At 55.2% G+C, this 15696-nt stretch overlaps 1 protein-coding gene across 1 annotated transcript; it reads left to right on the top strand.

The window, feature by feature from the left end:
* The first annotated feature begins 7828 nt into the window (after positions 1-7828).
* ESRP2 (epithelial splicing regulatory protein 2) lies at positions 7829-14503 on the top strand. Its single transcript, XM_049786369.1, has 15 exons — positions 7829-8156; positions 8255-8383; positions 10050-10163; positions 10270-10384; positions 10871-10969; positions 11170-11224; positions 11297-11407; positions 11483-11615; positions 11696-11738; positions 12093-12394; positions 12509-12721; positions 12805-13003; positions 13127-13313; positions 14025-14190; positions 14265-14503. Exons 1-15 carry the CDS (start codon positions 7959-7961, stop codon positions 14352-14354), a joined length of 2154 nt encoding a protein of 717 aa, XP_049642326.1. The 5' UTR covers positions 7829-7958; the 3' UTR covers positions 14355-14503.
* Positions 14504-15696: the final 1193 nt, after the last annotated feature.

Below are 15696 nucleotides of genomic sequence, written 5' to 3'. Positions count from 1 at the left end.
TAGCTTCTCAGATGGTTCTCCAAGCACTGCCAGGAGGATTTTTTGAGTACAGAGCCAGTAATAACCCCTGATTGCCACAGAGTATAGTCCAAAAACCAAAAATAAATAAATAAATAAATAAATAAATAAGAATGAGTGGTGGGGGGCTTGAGAGATAGTACAACAGGGAAGGTACTTGCCTTGCATGTAGCTTACACCTTATTTTACCCAAAACAAAGATCATCCCTCGTTTCTTTGTGTCTTTTTTTTTTTTTACAAAACTATGTTTACAAAACTAAGATTGTCTTATATGCCACCTGGGGGTGGTCCCTGTACTCAATAAAAAAAAATGACAGTTCTGGCAGGCAGCAGGACTTTCCATACAAGGTAGAAGACCGCTGCTACTCTACAGGTGTTTCATCTTCAGCCTGGTCTGGATTATTTCATGAGCAACCCTACTTCAGACTTGTTCAGCTGGGGTTGGAGATATGGCACATGGGGTGATTTTATACCCAGCATCTCATACGGTCCCCTGAGTGTAAAGTAAAAACCCGGGTTGTGAGATCACTCCAGCACTGTGTTCCTAAATCTCATGCAAAGGGGCCTATAGAAGCAGGGTAGCATCGAAAAAATAATAAGCCAAGCCAGTAAGGACAGAGTAATGGAGTCAGGGCTTCTCATGGCTTCTCCCTCATGGTGTCTCCTAGAGCCAAAAGTCAGAACTCCCTTTCCTTTATTAAACCAATACCATTACATTGGGTGGAGGAAGGTCAAGTAGTCCAGGTGGGCTTTTACATAACAAAAGAAGAGAAAGAGAGAGGGAGAGGGAGAGGGAGAGGGGGAGGTAGAGAGAGGAGAGAGAGATATGGTGTTGAAGGCTAGCTACATAGTTGCAGGGAAAACAAAGGGATGAAAATACTGGTGGACTTTCTTGCCTGGAGCCTAGCAAGAAAGTTACAGGATTGTGTCGGATGCAAAAAAAACAAATTGAGGGCTCTGAAAAACAAGCTTACTGAAAAACAAGCTTACAAGCTTGGAAGGACATTCCACCTGGATTCGAGAATCACTAAGATTCCAAGCTGGAAGGGAGGCAGGAGGGGTCACAGGCCTTCCTCTCCGTGCAGGTGCCTCATCAGGCTCCCTCAGTCCCCCAGCAGTCAGTGCGCCCTCTGGTGGGCGCTAGACGGAGCCTCAGCCATGACCCGCGGCAGGACCGGGGTGGGGGCCGTGCTTGCTCCAAGGTCTGGCGACCCTCTGACTTGAGTAAAGGTTAGGAGATGAGAGGCCGGAGCGATAGCGAGCGGTAGGGGGTTTGCCTTGCACGCGGCCGACCCAGGACGGACCCGGGTTTGATCTCCGGCCTCCCATATGGTCCCCCGAGCCTGCCAGGGGCGATTTCTGAGCGTAGAGCCAGGAGTAACCACTAAGTGCCACCAGGTGTGGCCCAAAATAAACAACAACAACAAAAGGTTAGGAGATGAAGAAAGGTTTGGAGATGAGCTGGAGCTGCAAGTGTGGATCCCTGCGAAGGCCTCTGGTACAGAGAATCCAGCCCCACAGAGGGTTCTATTTTGATTCAGCCTGGAAAGGTGGGAGCTTTTACATAGATCCTAGGTGTGCTGGAGGTTTCTCATGTCCCTAGAAGAATGCCCCATCTTATAGAAACCAAAACCAAACCCCAATAAAGTCAGTGTTACGGATTTATGGGGCTGTAGTTGATGCTATTTGAACCTTCTGTGTTACCCCTCTATCTCGAGAATCTCCCCTATTCATTCTTCAGGATTGGACTTGTTGCATTCTGGATACATTTAATCCTATACTTAACAGTAAAACTGTTTGAAAGAGGTCTGTTTTTTTTTTTTTTTTTTTTGGTTTTTGGGCCACACCCGTTTGATGCTTAGGGGTTACTCCTGGCTATGAGCTCAGAAATCGCCCCTGGCTTGGGGAGACCATATGGGACACCGGGGGATCGAACCGCGGTCCGTCCTACGCTAGAGCTTGTAAGGCAGACACCTTACCTCTAGCGCCACCTTCCCCGGCCCCAGAGGTCTGTTTTTATTGTTGTTGCTTTTTGTTTTTGGACCACATCCATTGACACTCAAGCTATGCGCTCAGAAATTGCAGCTGGCTTGGGAGGGGCCATATGGGACACCGGGGTTCGTTCTAGGCTAGAGCTTGCAAGGCAGAAGACTTACCTCTAGAGGTGCTTCTCAATTATTTTCTGTCATGCCCCCCGCGCAACTGTAAATAGTATCTTTTTTTGTTTGTTTGTTTCTTCGGGCCACACCCGTTTGATGCCCAGGGGTACTCCTGGCTAAGCACTCAAGAAATTGCAGCTGGCTTGGGGGGACCATATGGGACTCTGGGGGATCTAACCACGGTTCTTCCTTGGCTAGTGCTTGCAAGGCAGACACCTTACCTCTAGCGCCATCTCACCGGCCCCTGTAAATAGTATCTTCATTTAAAAAACTTGAACCTGCAAAACAAAATATATAAAATAATTTTTTTTTTTTTTTGGTTTTTGGGCCACACCCGGTGACGCTCAGGGGTTACTCCTAGCTATGCGCTCAGAAGTCGCTCCTGGCTTGGGGGACCATATGGGACGCCGGGGGATCGAACCGCGGTCCGTCTCCTAGGCTAGCGCAGGTAAGGCAGGCACCTTACCTCCAGCGCCACCGCCCGGCCCCTATATAAAATAATTTTATCTAAAAAATAATTTTATCAGATTTTTTTTGGTTCTCTCTCTCTCTCTCTCTCTCTCTCTCTCTCTCTCTCTCTCTCTCTCTCTCTCTCTGTTTTTGGGTCACACCCGGCAGCGCTCAGGGGTTACTCTTGGTTCTACACTCAGAAATCGCTCCCGGCAGGCTCAGGGGACCATATAGGATGCCGGGATTCTAACCACCGACCTACTGCATGAAAGGCAAATGCCCAACCTCCATGCTATCTCTCCAGCTCCTGCTTTCCGAAGTGGGGTTTGAAGCAGGACACAGTAACTCTCAGCTACAGAGACATAAACATGGGGCTTAGCTTGTTATGACAGTGTTTGCCTAGGTCAAACGCGTCCCCCTTTAAGGAGGACCCGCCCCACTATTTTTTTTTGTGTGTGTGTGTGGTTTTTGGGTCACATCCAGCAGTGCTCAGGGGTTATTCCTGGCTCCAGGCTCAGAAATTGCTCCTGGCAGGCACAGGGGACCATATGGGACACCGGGATTCGAACCGATGACTTCCTGCATGAAAGGCAAACGCCTTACCTCCATGCTATCTCTTAGGCCCCTGCACCACATTATTTGAGAAGCATTACTCTAGCGCCACCACTCCGGCCCTTGAAAGAAGTCTGTTTTACAGAAGATCTGATGGGGGGTGGAGGCATTTGCAGACAGCTGGTGTGAGTCTAGAAGCAGACATTCCCAAGCATGTTATTTTGCATAGCAGGGTCTGGACCACCTCAAGGGCAGAACACATTTTGGAGCATATTCCTAGGTTCCTAGAGTTCCAAAGAGAAATTGTGACCATCTCAAGGACACACAGAATGCACCCCACAATTTAAGTTGTCTCACAAACTCAGCTGTCCCTTGGCAGCTCCTGCTCTCTGTTAGCCTGTTGGAAATGTGTGCAGAGGTCTCTTCCTCACTTCCTCCTTTACCTCACCCCCCCCCCCCAAAAAAAAAACCCAAACAAGATGAAGAGTGTGGTGTTGTGAGATAAGAGCGTTGAGGAGGTTTAAGTGCTATATTCATGACAGATGAAGCAACCACTTTGTTCAGTCATTCTTTTTTCTTTATACTTTTTTTTTTTTTGGTTTTTAGGCTACACCCGGCGGCGCTGAAGGATTACTCTGGCTCTCAGCTCAGAAACCGCACAGGCAGGCACGGGGACTATATTGGATGCCAGGATTCGAATCACTATTAGTCGCCCTACTGCTGTGCTATGTCTCCGGTCCCTTTATACATTTTTTTTTTTTTTTTGGTTTTTGGGCCACACCCGGTAACGCTCAGGGGTTACTCCTGGCTTGGGGGACCATATGGGACACCGGGGGATCGAACCGCGGTCCGTCCAAGGCTAGCGCAGGCAAGGCAGGCACCTTACCTTTAGCGCCACCGCCCGGCCCCCCCCTTTATACATTTTTAAAATCTACTTTCTAGACAGTTCTGAGGATGATATTCCCGTGGGCGGTGATAAGGAGAGAATAACAAAACAAAAATTAATTGGGGTGGGATATGGCTCAAAGCTAAACCTTACCTACACTGCAAACAAAACCAAACCCTAAGGGCCGGAAAGATAACATGGAGGTAGGGTGTTTGCCTTGCATGCAGAAGGACGTTGGTTGGAATCCCGGCATCCCACATGGTCCCCCGAGCCTGCCAGGCGCGATTTCTGAGCATAGAGCTCAGAAGTAACCCCTGAGCGATGCCTGGTGTGACCCCCCCCCCCCCAAATCCTTCCATTGGTTTTGCTTTTCAGGGCTTTTTAGGGCCACACCTGGTAGTGCTTAGGGATCACTTGTGGTAAACTGGGGTAACCATTTGTGGTGCTAGGGATTGAATCCAGATTGACTGCATGCAAGTTACATGCTGTCACTCTGGCTTCACAGTACTACAAAAATTGAATAAATTATTTCTACGTTTGAAATTGGGGGAAAGGAATGAAGATTGTTTATAGCGGTGATTTAGAAAGACTATTCTCAAGGGGATGAGGAATGGTGTTTGCTTTGCATGCAGCCAACCTAGGGTCGAATCCCAGCACCTTGCTTCCTCAAGTCCCACTAGGAGTAACCCCTGAGCACAGCTGAACTCAAAAACAAAAAGAAGCAAAAAAAAAAAAAAAAATCCAGCTCAATTTTAGTAAGGCACTCAGCAAAGCAGGAATTATTTTTATTTTGAGGGGGTCACACCTGGCAGCACTCAGGCTTACTCCTGGCTCAACGCTCAGAAATTGCTCCTGGCAGGCTCGGGGGACCATATGGAATGCCGGGATTCGAACCACCGTCCTTCTGCATGCAAGGCAAACGCCTTGCCTCCATGCTATCTCTCCAGCCCCTTATTTGTTAAATTTCCCCAATGTTGGGGCCAGAGAGATAGCAGAGTGGTAGGTCATTTGCCTTGCCTGCGGTCAACACGGGGTGAACCCAGGTTCGACTCCTGGCATCCCATATGGTTCCCTGAACCTACTTGCAGCTATTTCGGAGCACAGAGCCAGGAGTAACCCCTGAGCATCACCGGGTGTAGCCCCCCAAAAACAAATTTCCTTAATGTTACTTTAAGGGCTTTAATGGGAGGCGGTACACCTGGCAGCATTTGTGGGGGTACTTCTCTATGATGCTACTAGATCAATGCAATGACAGGGATAGACCCCCCCAGAGCCTCCCATATGCAAAGCATGCACTTAGCTTGGCCCCCTAACATTACTTTTTTTCCAAGTGGGTAGGGACAGCCTGACCCCATGCACCAGTGTTTGGGGAAACCAGTCACGCTGACAGCCGTTAAGGTCAGGTTCCAGTCCAGCAGGGATCTGACGTGAGTGCCTGAGTGCTTAAGGCCGGTTCTGCTGGGAACGCACTCAGGACCGCCAAAGGAGGCCTGAGAGATCACCTGGAGACATCACACAGCTGCAGCAGCGTGGAGACTTAAGATTTAGGCGAAAGAGCCTTAGGCGAAGGTCAGGTTACACAAATTGGTCCTCCAGGAAAGGAGATCAACAGGCACCGGAAGGCCTGGAGGGGCCACCGGGGCTCAGCGCAGCAGGAGCAGGAGTGGGAGTTGCAAGGCGAGAGAGGGGCGCCTGGGGAGGGGGTGGGGTGCGCAGGGGCGTGATTAGGAGGAAGCTCCGGCTCCGCCTCGCGCAAGCGCCCCAAGGCGGGACCAGGCCGCACCTCGGAGTCCTGCCCCGCCCCCCGAGCAAATATTTGACATTCCAGACTTATCTAGGGGCGTGGCCCAAGACCCGAGTCCCCCCACCTCCCGCGGGGCCTGATTGGCCTAGTAGGTTTTGGGGGGTGGGGATTGGAGCGGGCGCCCGCTTAGAATGCCCCAAGAGGACAGCGCAGAGACGCCCCTAAGGGAGGTGCATTTTGTCCCAAGTGGCTGCCAGACTGATCCAGGGGCTCCCCCTTTGTCTCCCGAATGCTGCGTTCCACACTGAGCTGTGGCACAGTTCCGTGGGCAAGGCCCCCTTCGACACCCAGCTTTCTAGCTCTTCCCATGGTTCGAAGGTCAGGACACAGCGCCCAGCTTTTCCGAAAGCAATAGGTGCGGCTGCTTGCCTGTTTCTTTTTTCTTCTCTTTGGTTTTTGGGTCCCACCCAGCAGCGCTTAGCTTAGGGGTTCCTCCGGGCTCTACGCTTAGAAATCGCTCCTGGCTGGCTCGGGGACCATATGGGATGCCGGGATTCGAACCACCGTGCTTCTGCATGCAAGGCAAACACTTGCCCTACCTCCATGCTATTTCTCCGGCCTCTTGCTTGAGTTTTGGCTCCAGTTCAGGCGCCTTTCCTCTAGGCTGGAGTTCCCTCTTCCCGCAGGCCCCCCACCCCAAATCGGAACATTTTGGAGGACGTGGAAGTCTGGAAACAAGTCGTCGAAGCACCCTCACCACGCTCGACGGGGAGATAAGGGCCTTGGCAGTGCCCGTGCCGGCTGGACTCGGGAAGGAAGGAAGGAGGATTCGCAGCCCGCGCGCACGTCGCTTTCCCCCGTGGCTAGCAGCTCGTGGCTGCCAGGGCGACAAGTGGCGGGAGTTCCCATGCCGGGTAGAGGCCGAGGACACGATGCAACGCTTGGGAGTCGGGGAGGGGGGTGCCGCGGAGGGCGTCTCCTTCCGTGGTGCCCAAGTCTGCTCTGCGCACCGCCGCGCGTTGGCACCGCGGGAACTTCCTGCGCTGGGCAAGAGCTGTGGCCTTTGTACCCTTGTGGCCAGGTCCTGCCCCGTGACCTCTGGTGACCGATCCCTCGGCGCGCGCGCGCACACACGCACACCAACACACTGAGCTCTCATGACCTCTGCTGATGCCCAACGCTTTCCCCTTCCCAAATGGGTCTCTGATGACCCCCGCACACACTTCTGTGCTACCTGCCGATTGACTTCGCCGGCCGATTGTCTCTTTGGTCACTAATATCACCTCAGAATGGGGCCGGAGCGGTGGTGCAAGCGGTAGGGCGTTTGCCTTGCCCGCGGCTGACCCAGAGCGGACCGGTCCCCGGCGTCCCATATGGTTCCCCCCGAAAATCAGGAGCGATTTCTGAGCACATAGCCAGGAGTAGCCCCAGAGCGTCACCGGGTTGGCCCAAAATCAAAACAAAAAATTAACCCAGCGGGGCAGGAGAGATAGCATGGAGGTAAGGCTTTTGCCTTGCATGCAGAAGGTCGGTGGTTCGAATCCCGGCATCCCATATGGTCCCCCGAGCTTTCCAGGAGCGATTTCTGAGCGTAGAGCCAGGAGGAACCCCTGAGCGCTGCCGGGTGTGATCCAAAAACCAAAATAAATAAAAATCACCCCAGACTCCCAGTAGAAGCTGCACCACCTGTTGGTGATAGTCTCTTGGTGACTTTCACAAGTCCTATACGTGATCTTTGTAGGTTCTGGAACGACCTCGAGACCCCTGGAGGGTGGGACGGCTGGGGGGGGGGGTCACCCCCAAATCAGGCAGCGATCGCGGAGCGTGCAACTGGGCCGGGGGTCCAGCACGCGTCCCTCCCCCAGGCTCCCGGGGCTGCCCGAGTCACGTGGCCGGCGGGCCGGGCAGGTAATCGCAGAGGGGGCGGGCGCCGGTGCCCGCTCCGCCCCGTGGGCCGCGGCGGGCGGGTCTGTGCGGCCGGGCCGCAGGTGCCGCCCCCGACACTCGGCGTCCCGCCCAGGTGCTCCTCGAGGAGGCTGCCGTCCGTCGGCCGGTGCGTGCGTGCGCCTCGTCGGTCCGCGTGTGCCAGTCCCGGGGCCCCTTCCCTTCCTTTCCCTTCCTTCCCCTTCCTTCCCCTGGCTCTGCGGCCATGACGGCGCCGCCACCCCAGCCCCCGTCGCCGGGCCCGAGCCCCGCCGACGACTCGGCAGCCGACCCCGGCCCGGGGCCCGGATCTCTGGTCGTGCTGTTCGGGGCCACGGCCGGCGCGCTCGGCTCGGACCTGGGCTCCGACGAGACCGACTTGATCCTGCTGGTCTGGCAAGTGGTGGAGCCGCGGAGCCGCCAGGTAGGAGAAGAGGGTGGCCGCGGGGGGACGGAGCCCGGGCTTCCCGCCGCGCCCGAGAGGCGATGCTGAGCGGCTCTTCCCCGGCCGGACACCCGCAGGTGGGCACGCTGCACAAGTCGCTGGTGCGCGCCGAGGCGGCCGCCCTGAGCGCGCAGTGCCGCGAGGCGAGCGGCCTGAGCGCCGACAGCCTGGCGCAGGCCGAGCCGCTGGACAAGGTGCTGCAGCAGGTGAGCGAGCGCCGGGCCCGGGGCGGCGGCAGGTAGGGCAGGAGGCGAGGCCTGGCGCGCCGCGGCCGAGTGGCCCGGGCGGTAGGACGGGTTCGTGTGGTTGGGAACTTGCCGCGACTCCCGCGTGTGCGTGTGTGCGTGTGCGTGTGCCGGCCGTTGCCGGGGCGTCTCGCAGCTTTCCCAGGCTTCCAGGATTGTGCTCCCGCGGGGGGCAGACTTCGGGACCCCTTCCCCAAGCCCCGGCCGGCGCGGGCGTGGGGTTTGGGACGCCGCTGGGAACCTGCCCAGAACAGCAGCCCGAAGCCAAAGGGCCCAGGGCCCTGCTGCACTTGGCCATAGGTCACGGTGCGTCCGGCCCGCGTCCTCGGCCCACCCACCCGCCGGAGAGACGCTGCCGTGGAGCGGGGGTGGATGGAGGGCGGCGTCTGCCTCAGGCCAGACGCCGCCAGGTGTAAACGGCTCGTCTAGGCCTGTCCCAGCCGGGCCGGCCGGGCGTGGGCGCTGTCCGGACCCCGCCTGCAGGCTCACCTGCCTCCCCAGAGCCACAGCCGGGGCGCCTCCTGGCCCTCACTTGAAGTGGGGGGCGGTTCCCCTGGCTGTTTCCTTTTTCTTCCCCTTATCTTCCCCTCTGAGCTCGCCCTGCGCTGGACTCTCGAGTGTCATGGATCTAAGTGCCTTTACCCGCACAAATTCTTTCATCTTCCAGTTCCATCGGGAACTTTGGAGGTTTCTGATGAGGACATGGAGGCACAAAGAGCGTGAACCCCAGTGTTCCACAAGGGCTCCCGGGCTAGCCCCCCCACACGGAGGTATCCCAAAGAGCAGGGGTGCCAGGCTCAGCTTGCTAAGCTGTGGATGGATGGACGTGGGGTTCCTGGGCTTCAGTGGCTTCTCTCTGTTCTCCAGCTGGGGGAGGGGCCGGGCAGCTACCGGAGTGCCACCCTTCTGTGAGCAAACACTCAGTGCCAGCTGGTCGATAGGGTGTGGGTCAAAGCTCATACTACCCCTGGCGTCCAGGTGTGGAGTTCTGTCCTTGGGTTTCTCTGCATCTTGGTTGGTCGAACCCAGAGGCGGGGCTGCCAGTGACCGAGAGCAGCCAGGCCTCAGGCAGGACTGGGCCTCCCCCACCTGTCTGACGCCTCCTGGTCAGGGACAGGTTTTACCTGCTTCGCCCCGCCTCTTCCCACCTGCTTGTCCCACTCCACCAGGTGTTTGCTCTGGCCCCTCTCCAGGAGTTTGGAATGGCTGTGATGGGGGCTTTGGGTGATGATCTCTGATTACCCCTCTTTGCCTGGGGAAGGTGACAGTGGACTTGGGGAGAATGGGGACCCAGCCAGGCCCCAACAGGCGTGGCTACCTCTTCCCCAAGTGGGGTGAGGGGTGAGGGGAGCACTGAACATCTGGTGGAACCAGCTTTGCAGCCTTAGTCCGCACACACGCCCTCCTGCCCCCGCAGCTGTGAATCTCTCTCTCTCTCTCTCTCTCTCTCTCTCTCTCTCTCTCTCTCTCTCTCTCTCCCCCCCCCTCCCGCTCTCTCTCTCGCTCTCTCTCTCTCTCTCTCTCTCTCCCTCCCTCTCTCCCTCTTTCTCTCCCTCTCTCTCTCCCTCCCTCCCTCTTCTCTCTCTTTCTCTCCTCTCCTCTCCTCTCTCCTGTTCTCCATCCCCAGTTCTCCCAGCTGGTGAGCAGTGATGTGGCTCTGCTGGGCGGAGGCCCCTACACTCTCTGCACGGACGGCCAGCAGCTGCTTCGACAGGTCCTGCACCCTGAGGCCTCCAGGAAGGTACGTCACCGAGGGTGCGTCACAGGCGGGTTCCCATTGTCCTGGGGGTGGGTGGTAAGGACAGTTGGTTCCTCCCATTTAATCCCCGCTCCCTGTGTGCCCCCAGAACTTGGTGCTCCCCGACACCTTCTTCTCCTTCTATGACCTCCGAAGAGAGTTCCACGCACAGCACCCAGCCAGCTGCCCTGCGCGGGAGCTTACTGTGGGCGCCATGGCACAGGGTAGCTAGCTGTGATCCTTCAGGGATAGGGAGGCGGGGAGGCTGTGGGCTGTGAGCATGTGTGATCTGGTGGGTTCAGAAACTCAGGCACGTGTCCCTTACCTGTCCAGTCCTTGGGGGGGATGTCAGCTCGGAGGAGCACTTGGAATGTGGGCCTATACCTACCTGTATTAGGGCTGGGGGCCTGTCAGGTGTATAGGACTGGGCTCAAACGTTTGGGGCTGGAGTGACAGTATAGGAGGTAGGGGGCTTACCTTGCTTGCAGCTGACCTGGGAACTGTCCTCAGCATCCCATATGGTACTCTGAACTAGCTGGGAGTAATTCCTGAGTGCAGAGTAAGGAGTTACTCCTGAACACTGTTGGGTGTGGCCCAAAAATGGGAAAAAAAGTTCTGGGTATTCACAGCATTTGGAGGGATGGCTGCTTCCATGTGTCTGGGATCTGGGTCCTTCTGGCTCCTTACTGTCCTGACCTCTTTGTCTGCAGACTTGGGGCTAGAGACAGACGCCACCGAGGATGACTTTGGGGTCTGGGAAGTGAAGACAATGGTAGCTGTCACTCTTCACCTACTCGAAGCACCCAGTGGTAAGGTCCATTCCTTACTTCTTAGGGCTGGGTCAGTGCCTGCTTGTTTCTCAAAGGTTTCTGACTGACTTAGGACCTTTCCTAAAAACCGTAAGGTGGAGGCCCCCTTAATCAGAACCTCATCCCCTCAGCTGTCCTTTTTTTGGAGGGGAGTCTCCCCCCGTCAGACCCTACTGACCCACCCTGCTATCTCCTGTCAGGTCAATTGTTTTCGACGCCCGAGGCCATAAAGCAGAAATATGAGACGGGCCCTTGGTGAGTGTGCGGGCAGGGGCAGGGATGACAGCAGCTGGAGGACAGCTCTGACCCTTTGTTCTGCCCCCACAGCAGCAAGTCCGATGTGGTAGACAGTGAGACTGTGGTCCGGGCTCGTGGGTTACCTTGGCAGTCATCTGATCAGGATGTGGCTCGATTCTTCAAAGGGCTCAACATTGCCAGGTTGGTACGGTCAGCTGGGTGGGCCCAGGAGGGCAAGCTCCCCCCGGAGGCACTAATGTGGCTCTGGCTCCACAGGGGTGGGGTAGCGCTGTGCCTCAATGCCCAGGGCCGCAGGAACGGCGAGGCCCTCATCCGCTTTGTGGACAGCGAGCAGCGGGACCTAGCACTGCAGAGGCACAAGCACCACATGGGCGTCCGCTACATTGAGGTGGGGCTCTGGGCATGGAGTGGAGCAGGGCAGAGCTGGGCCAGAGTCAATACCCACGGGCTCTCCTGTTGCCCCCACAGGTGTATAAAGCAACTGGAGAGGAGTTTGTCAAGATCGCAGGGGGTGAGTGTGCCCTGCCAACACCTAGATCCCCTAGTTCTAGACATTTCCCTCTACAACCTCCCCCTCCCTGCCACAGTCTTTCTGTTCCTGTGCCAGCTGCTGGGGGGAGGCTTTTGAGAGGGGTACATCTCAGGGGTTACTCTGGGCTCTGCATGGAGGAATCACTCCTAGGGGCTTAGGATTCCATATGGGATGCTGGAATCAAACTTAGGTCTGCTGCTTGCTGGGCAAACTCCCTACTCTGCTTGCTGGGCAAACTCCCTACTCACTCTACTCTCACTCTGGCCCCAGAGGGGTGTAATCGAAAGTGCAGGTGACTTCCTATTGCCAATCCCCTGCCCTCTTCCCTCCAAGGTACATCACTAGAGGTGGCTCGTTTCCTGTCACGGGAAGACCAGGTGATCCTACGACTACGAGGACTCCCTTTCTCGGCTGGGCCAACAGATGTGCTCAGCTTCCTAGGGCCAGAGTGCCCAGTGACTGGGGGTGCTGATGGGCTGCTCTTTGTACGCCACCCCGATGGCCGACCCACTGGTGATGCCTTTGCCCTCTTTGCCTGCGAGGAGCTAGCGCAGGCTGCATTGGGCAGGCACAAGGGCATGCTGGGTAAGAGGTACATTGAACTCTTCCGGAGCACTGCTGCTGAGGTGCAACAGGTGAGCACCTGGGGCTTCCTCTTCCCCAAGATGGGCTGCTTCAGGGTATCCCTGCCATTTCCTGCATTTCTGCCCTAGTTGGTGTGACTGGCCCGTTTCTGCCTTCCTTACTAGGTTCTGAACCGCTATGCCTCCAGCCCACTCCTTCCCACCCTGACGCCGCCACTGCTGCCCATCCCCTTCCCTCTGGCAGCTGGGACTGGGAGGGACTGTGTCCGCCTTCGAGGCCTTCCCTACACTGCCACCATTGAGGACATCCTGAGCTTTCTGGGCGAGGCCGCAGCTGACATCCGACCCCATGGTGTGCATATGGTGCTCAACCAGCAGGTGAGGCTGCTGCCATGGTGAGGATGCAGCCAGGCTGGGTGCGTGGCTGCCCGTGACAGACTGCTTAACCAGCCTGTGCACAGGGCCGGCCTTCGGGAGATGCCTTTATCCAGATGACATCAGCAGAGCGGGCCCTTGCTGCCACTCAACGCTGCCATAAGAAAGTGATGAAGGAGCGCTACGTGGAGGTGGTCCCCTGCTCCACAGAGGAGATGAGCCGTGTGCTAATGGGGGGCGCCTTGGGCCGCAGTGGCATGTCCCCTCCGCCCTGCAAGTTGCCTTGTGAGTGTTTGAGGGGCTGAAAAGGAGGCATGAGGGGATCTGGTTTTACTTAACATAGTGGGGACTCCCCCCCATCCCACTGGGTAAGAGGCTTCCCATAGACAAGCTCTCTTCTGCCTCTAGGCCTCTCTCCGCCTGCCTATGCCACTTTCCAGGCCACCCCAACACTCATTTCCACTGATACAGCAGCTCTGTACCCCTCTTCGGCACTGCTCCCAGCTACCAGAGTGCCTGCTGCCCCCACTCCTCTTGCCTACTACCCAGGACCAGCCACTCAACTCTACATGAACTATACTGCGTACTACCCCAGGTACCCACTGCATGAGCACCCCCCAGTCCTGCCATCTTGGTTTAGGGCAGGTTAAAATCCTTTTTTGGCCAGAAAAATTAGGGCCTTATAGTTTGGATATTCTTTTCTTGGGGATTGTACTCATTGTTGAGGGGAATCATGGCGCCAGGGATGAACCTCTGACTTCAGTTTGCAAAGCTTGCACTTTGTCTTTCTGGCTCTTGGATTCTATTTTTTTCCTTTGTGGCTCACACCCAGCGGTGCTCAAGGATCATGATCCTGATAGGGCTTGGAGGACCATATAGGATACAAGGGATTGAACCCAAGTTGGCCAAGTGCCCTACTTGCTGTGTTATCACTACAACCTACTCCCCATTTCAACATGACAAGGGAGTGACAGCTGTGGGCTGGCTAATGCTGTCTAAAAGCCAAAGTGAAGAAAATTGTAGAAGAGGTTATTGGAGCCAGTAATACTATAGCAGATAGTATGCTTGCTTGCCTTGCACATGGCCAACCCAGGTTTGATTCCCTGGCATGCCATATGGTCCTCTGAGTACCACCAGGAGTGATTCCTGAGTGGGGAGGTAGGAATAACTCTTGAGCACTGTCAGATGTGCTCCCCCCACAAAAGGGGGGATAGAGGAGAAACTAAACACAAGAGGGAAAAAGGAAGCAGGGTTTGTGGAGGTTGTAGGTGGGACTGTACTTCTGAACCATCCCTCTCTCCTCCAGCCCCCCTGTATCCCCCACCACTGTGGGCTACCTCACCACACCCTCTGCGGCCCTGGCCTCTGCTTCTGCCTCTGTGTTGTCCCAGCCTGGAGCCCTGGTCCGGATGCAGGGTGTCCCGTATACAGCTGGTATGAAAGATCTGCTCAGTGTCTTCCAGGCCTATCAGGTGAGGTGTGGCTGGAAAGCCTGGGATCTGGGTGTCCCTGGAGATTCTGGACCTAATCTTTGTCCTCTCTGCAGCTAGCCCCTGACGACTATACCAGTCTGATGCCTGTTGGTGACCCATCTCGCACTGTCCTACAAGCCCCCAAGGAATGGGTGTGTTTGTAGATGAAGTGAAGTAGCTAGGAGGTAAAAGCTGGCTGAGGGACTCAGCTAACTTCTCCTGTATTCTAAGGACCAGCACCCTTAACCCAATGGTGACTTTTCTGGTTGTCAAAGCTCTCAGAAGGCACCCAGAGAAGTGTGCCCCCCCCCTCCATCTACTGTTCTGCCTGTAAATGCCAAAGATGATGGCTTGGGGGTGGAATGGTGCTAGTCTACTCCTGATAGCTTTATATAGACCTCCAAAATGGCACCCAGAGAGACTTTGATCTATGCTGGATATGGCCCATCCACAGATTCTGTGGGATAACAGGTCCACGGCACTTGCTTTCTTTTGAAAAAATGTAATAAGCCCTGGTACTTTCAGTGTAGGACTTCTGGGAATTTTGTTAAGGGGAAGGGAGGCAGAGGTCTGCTTCAGCTTGGATCTCAGCTGACATGGTGATTCCAACAAGTGATTAACAGCCCCTGCACCTTTACACGGGACTAAGATGACAAAGACCTTGAAGTATTTGATGAATAGGGGCTGCAATCTCTCTAATGGACACTAGGGGGCAGAAGGCTCCCACACAAAAACTCAGGCATGATTTCTGCCTGGTTTTCCGACACACCTTGGACAGACCAGGTTTCTAAATTCAGCAGACACTAGACTACCCTTTGCACCCATTAGAGGGCATGGAACTTTGGAAATAAGTTTCAAACTTTGCAAAGAATTTTGGAAAGAGTTTTGTAACTCTTCTGTAAAATAAAGGTTCTTAACCAAGTGGGTATTTTTGTTTTTATTTTGGACCACACTTGGTGATGCTCTGGTTATTCCTGGTTCTGCACTCAGGAATCACTCCTGGTGGTGTTCTGGCTCGAACCCATGGCCAACCTGCTGTACTACGCTCCTGCCCCACCAAGTCGATATTTTATATGTTGAGTTGCTCTTTCCTGGTTCCACACAGGCCGCAGGCGGAGGAAAGTTCAGGCAGATTTCAATGAAAGTTCAGGCAGATTTCAACAACACTGTTACCTGTCAACTGTTTATTATTTCAGCACTGTTAACTGAGGAGCTTGAATTTGCTGGCTCTTCCCTTGGTATTTGTGTAAGGAGCACTGTACTCCTTTGAAAGGTTTTAAAATACAAAATGTACAAGAAAACACAATCCCAAGTGCTATAAACATACCTGAGAACCAATTCCTCAACTGAACATCACCCATTTTCTGAAATCAAGGTTTTAATCATGAGTCCAAAAGACTACATGTTCTGAAGTGGGGCTTTTTGACAGCCAGACCCAGACCTTGTGACAACCCTGGGTGGTGGTGGGTGTACTCTGGGACAGCAGCACCACATGTGACCATTAAG

This window comes from Suncus etruscus, chromosome 14 (genome assembly GCF_024139225.1).
Source record: "Suncus etruscus isolate mSunEtr1 chromosome 14, mSunEtr1.pri.cur, whole genome shotgun sequence".
Taxonomy (NCBI): Eukaryota; Metazoa; Chordata; class Mammalia; order Eulipotyphla; family Soricidae; genus Suncus; species Suncus etruscus.
This window is presented reverse-complemented; position numbering and strand designations above follow the sequence as displayed.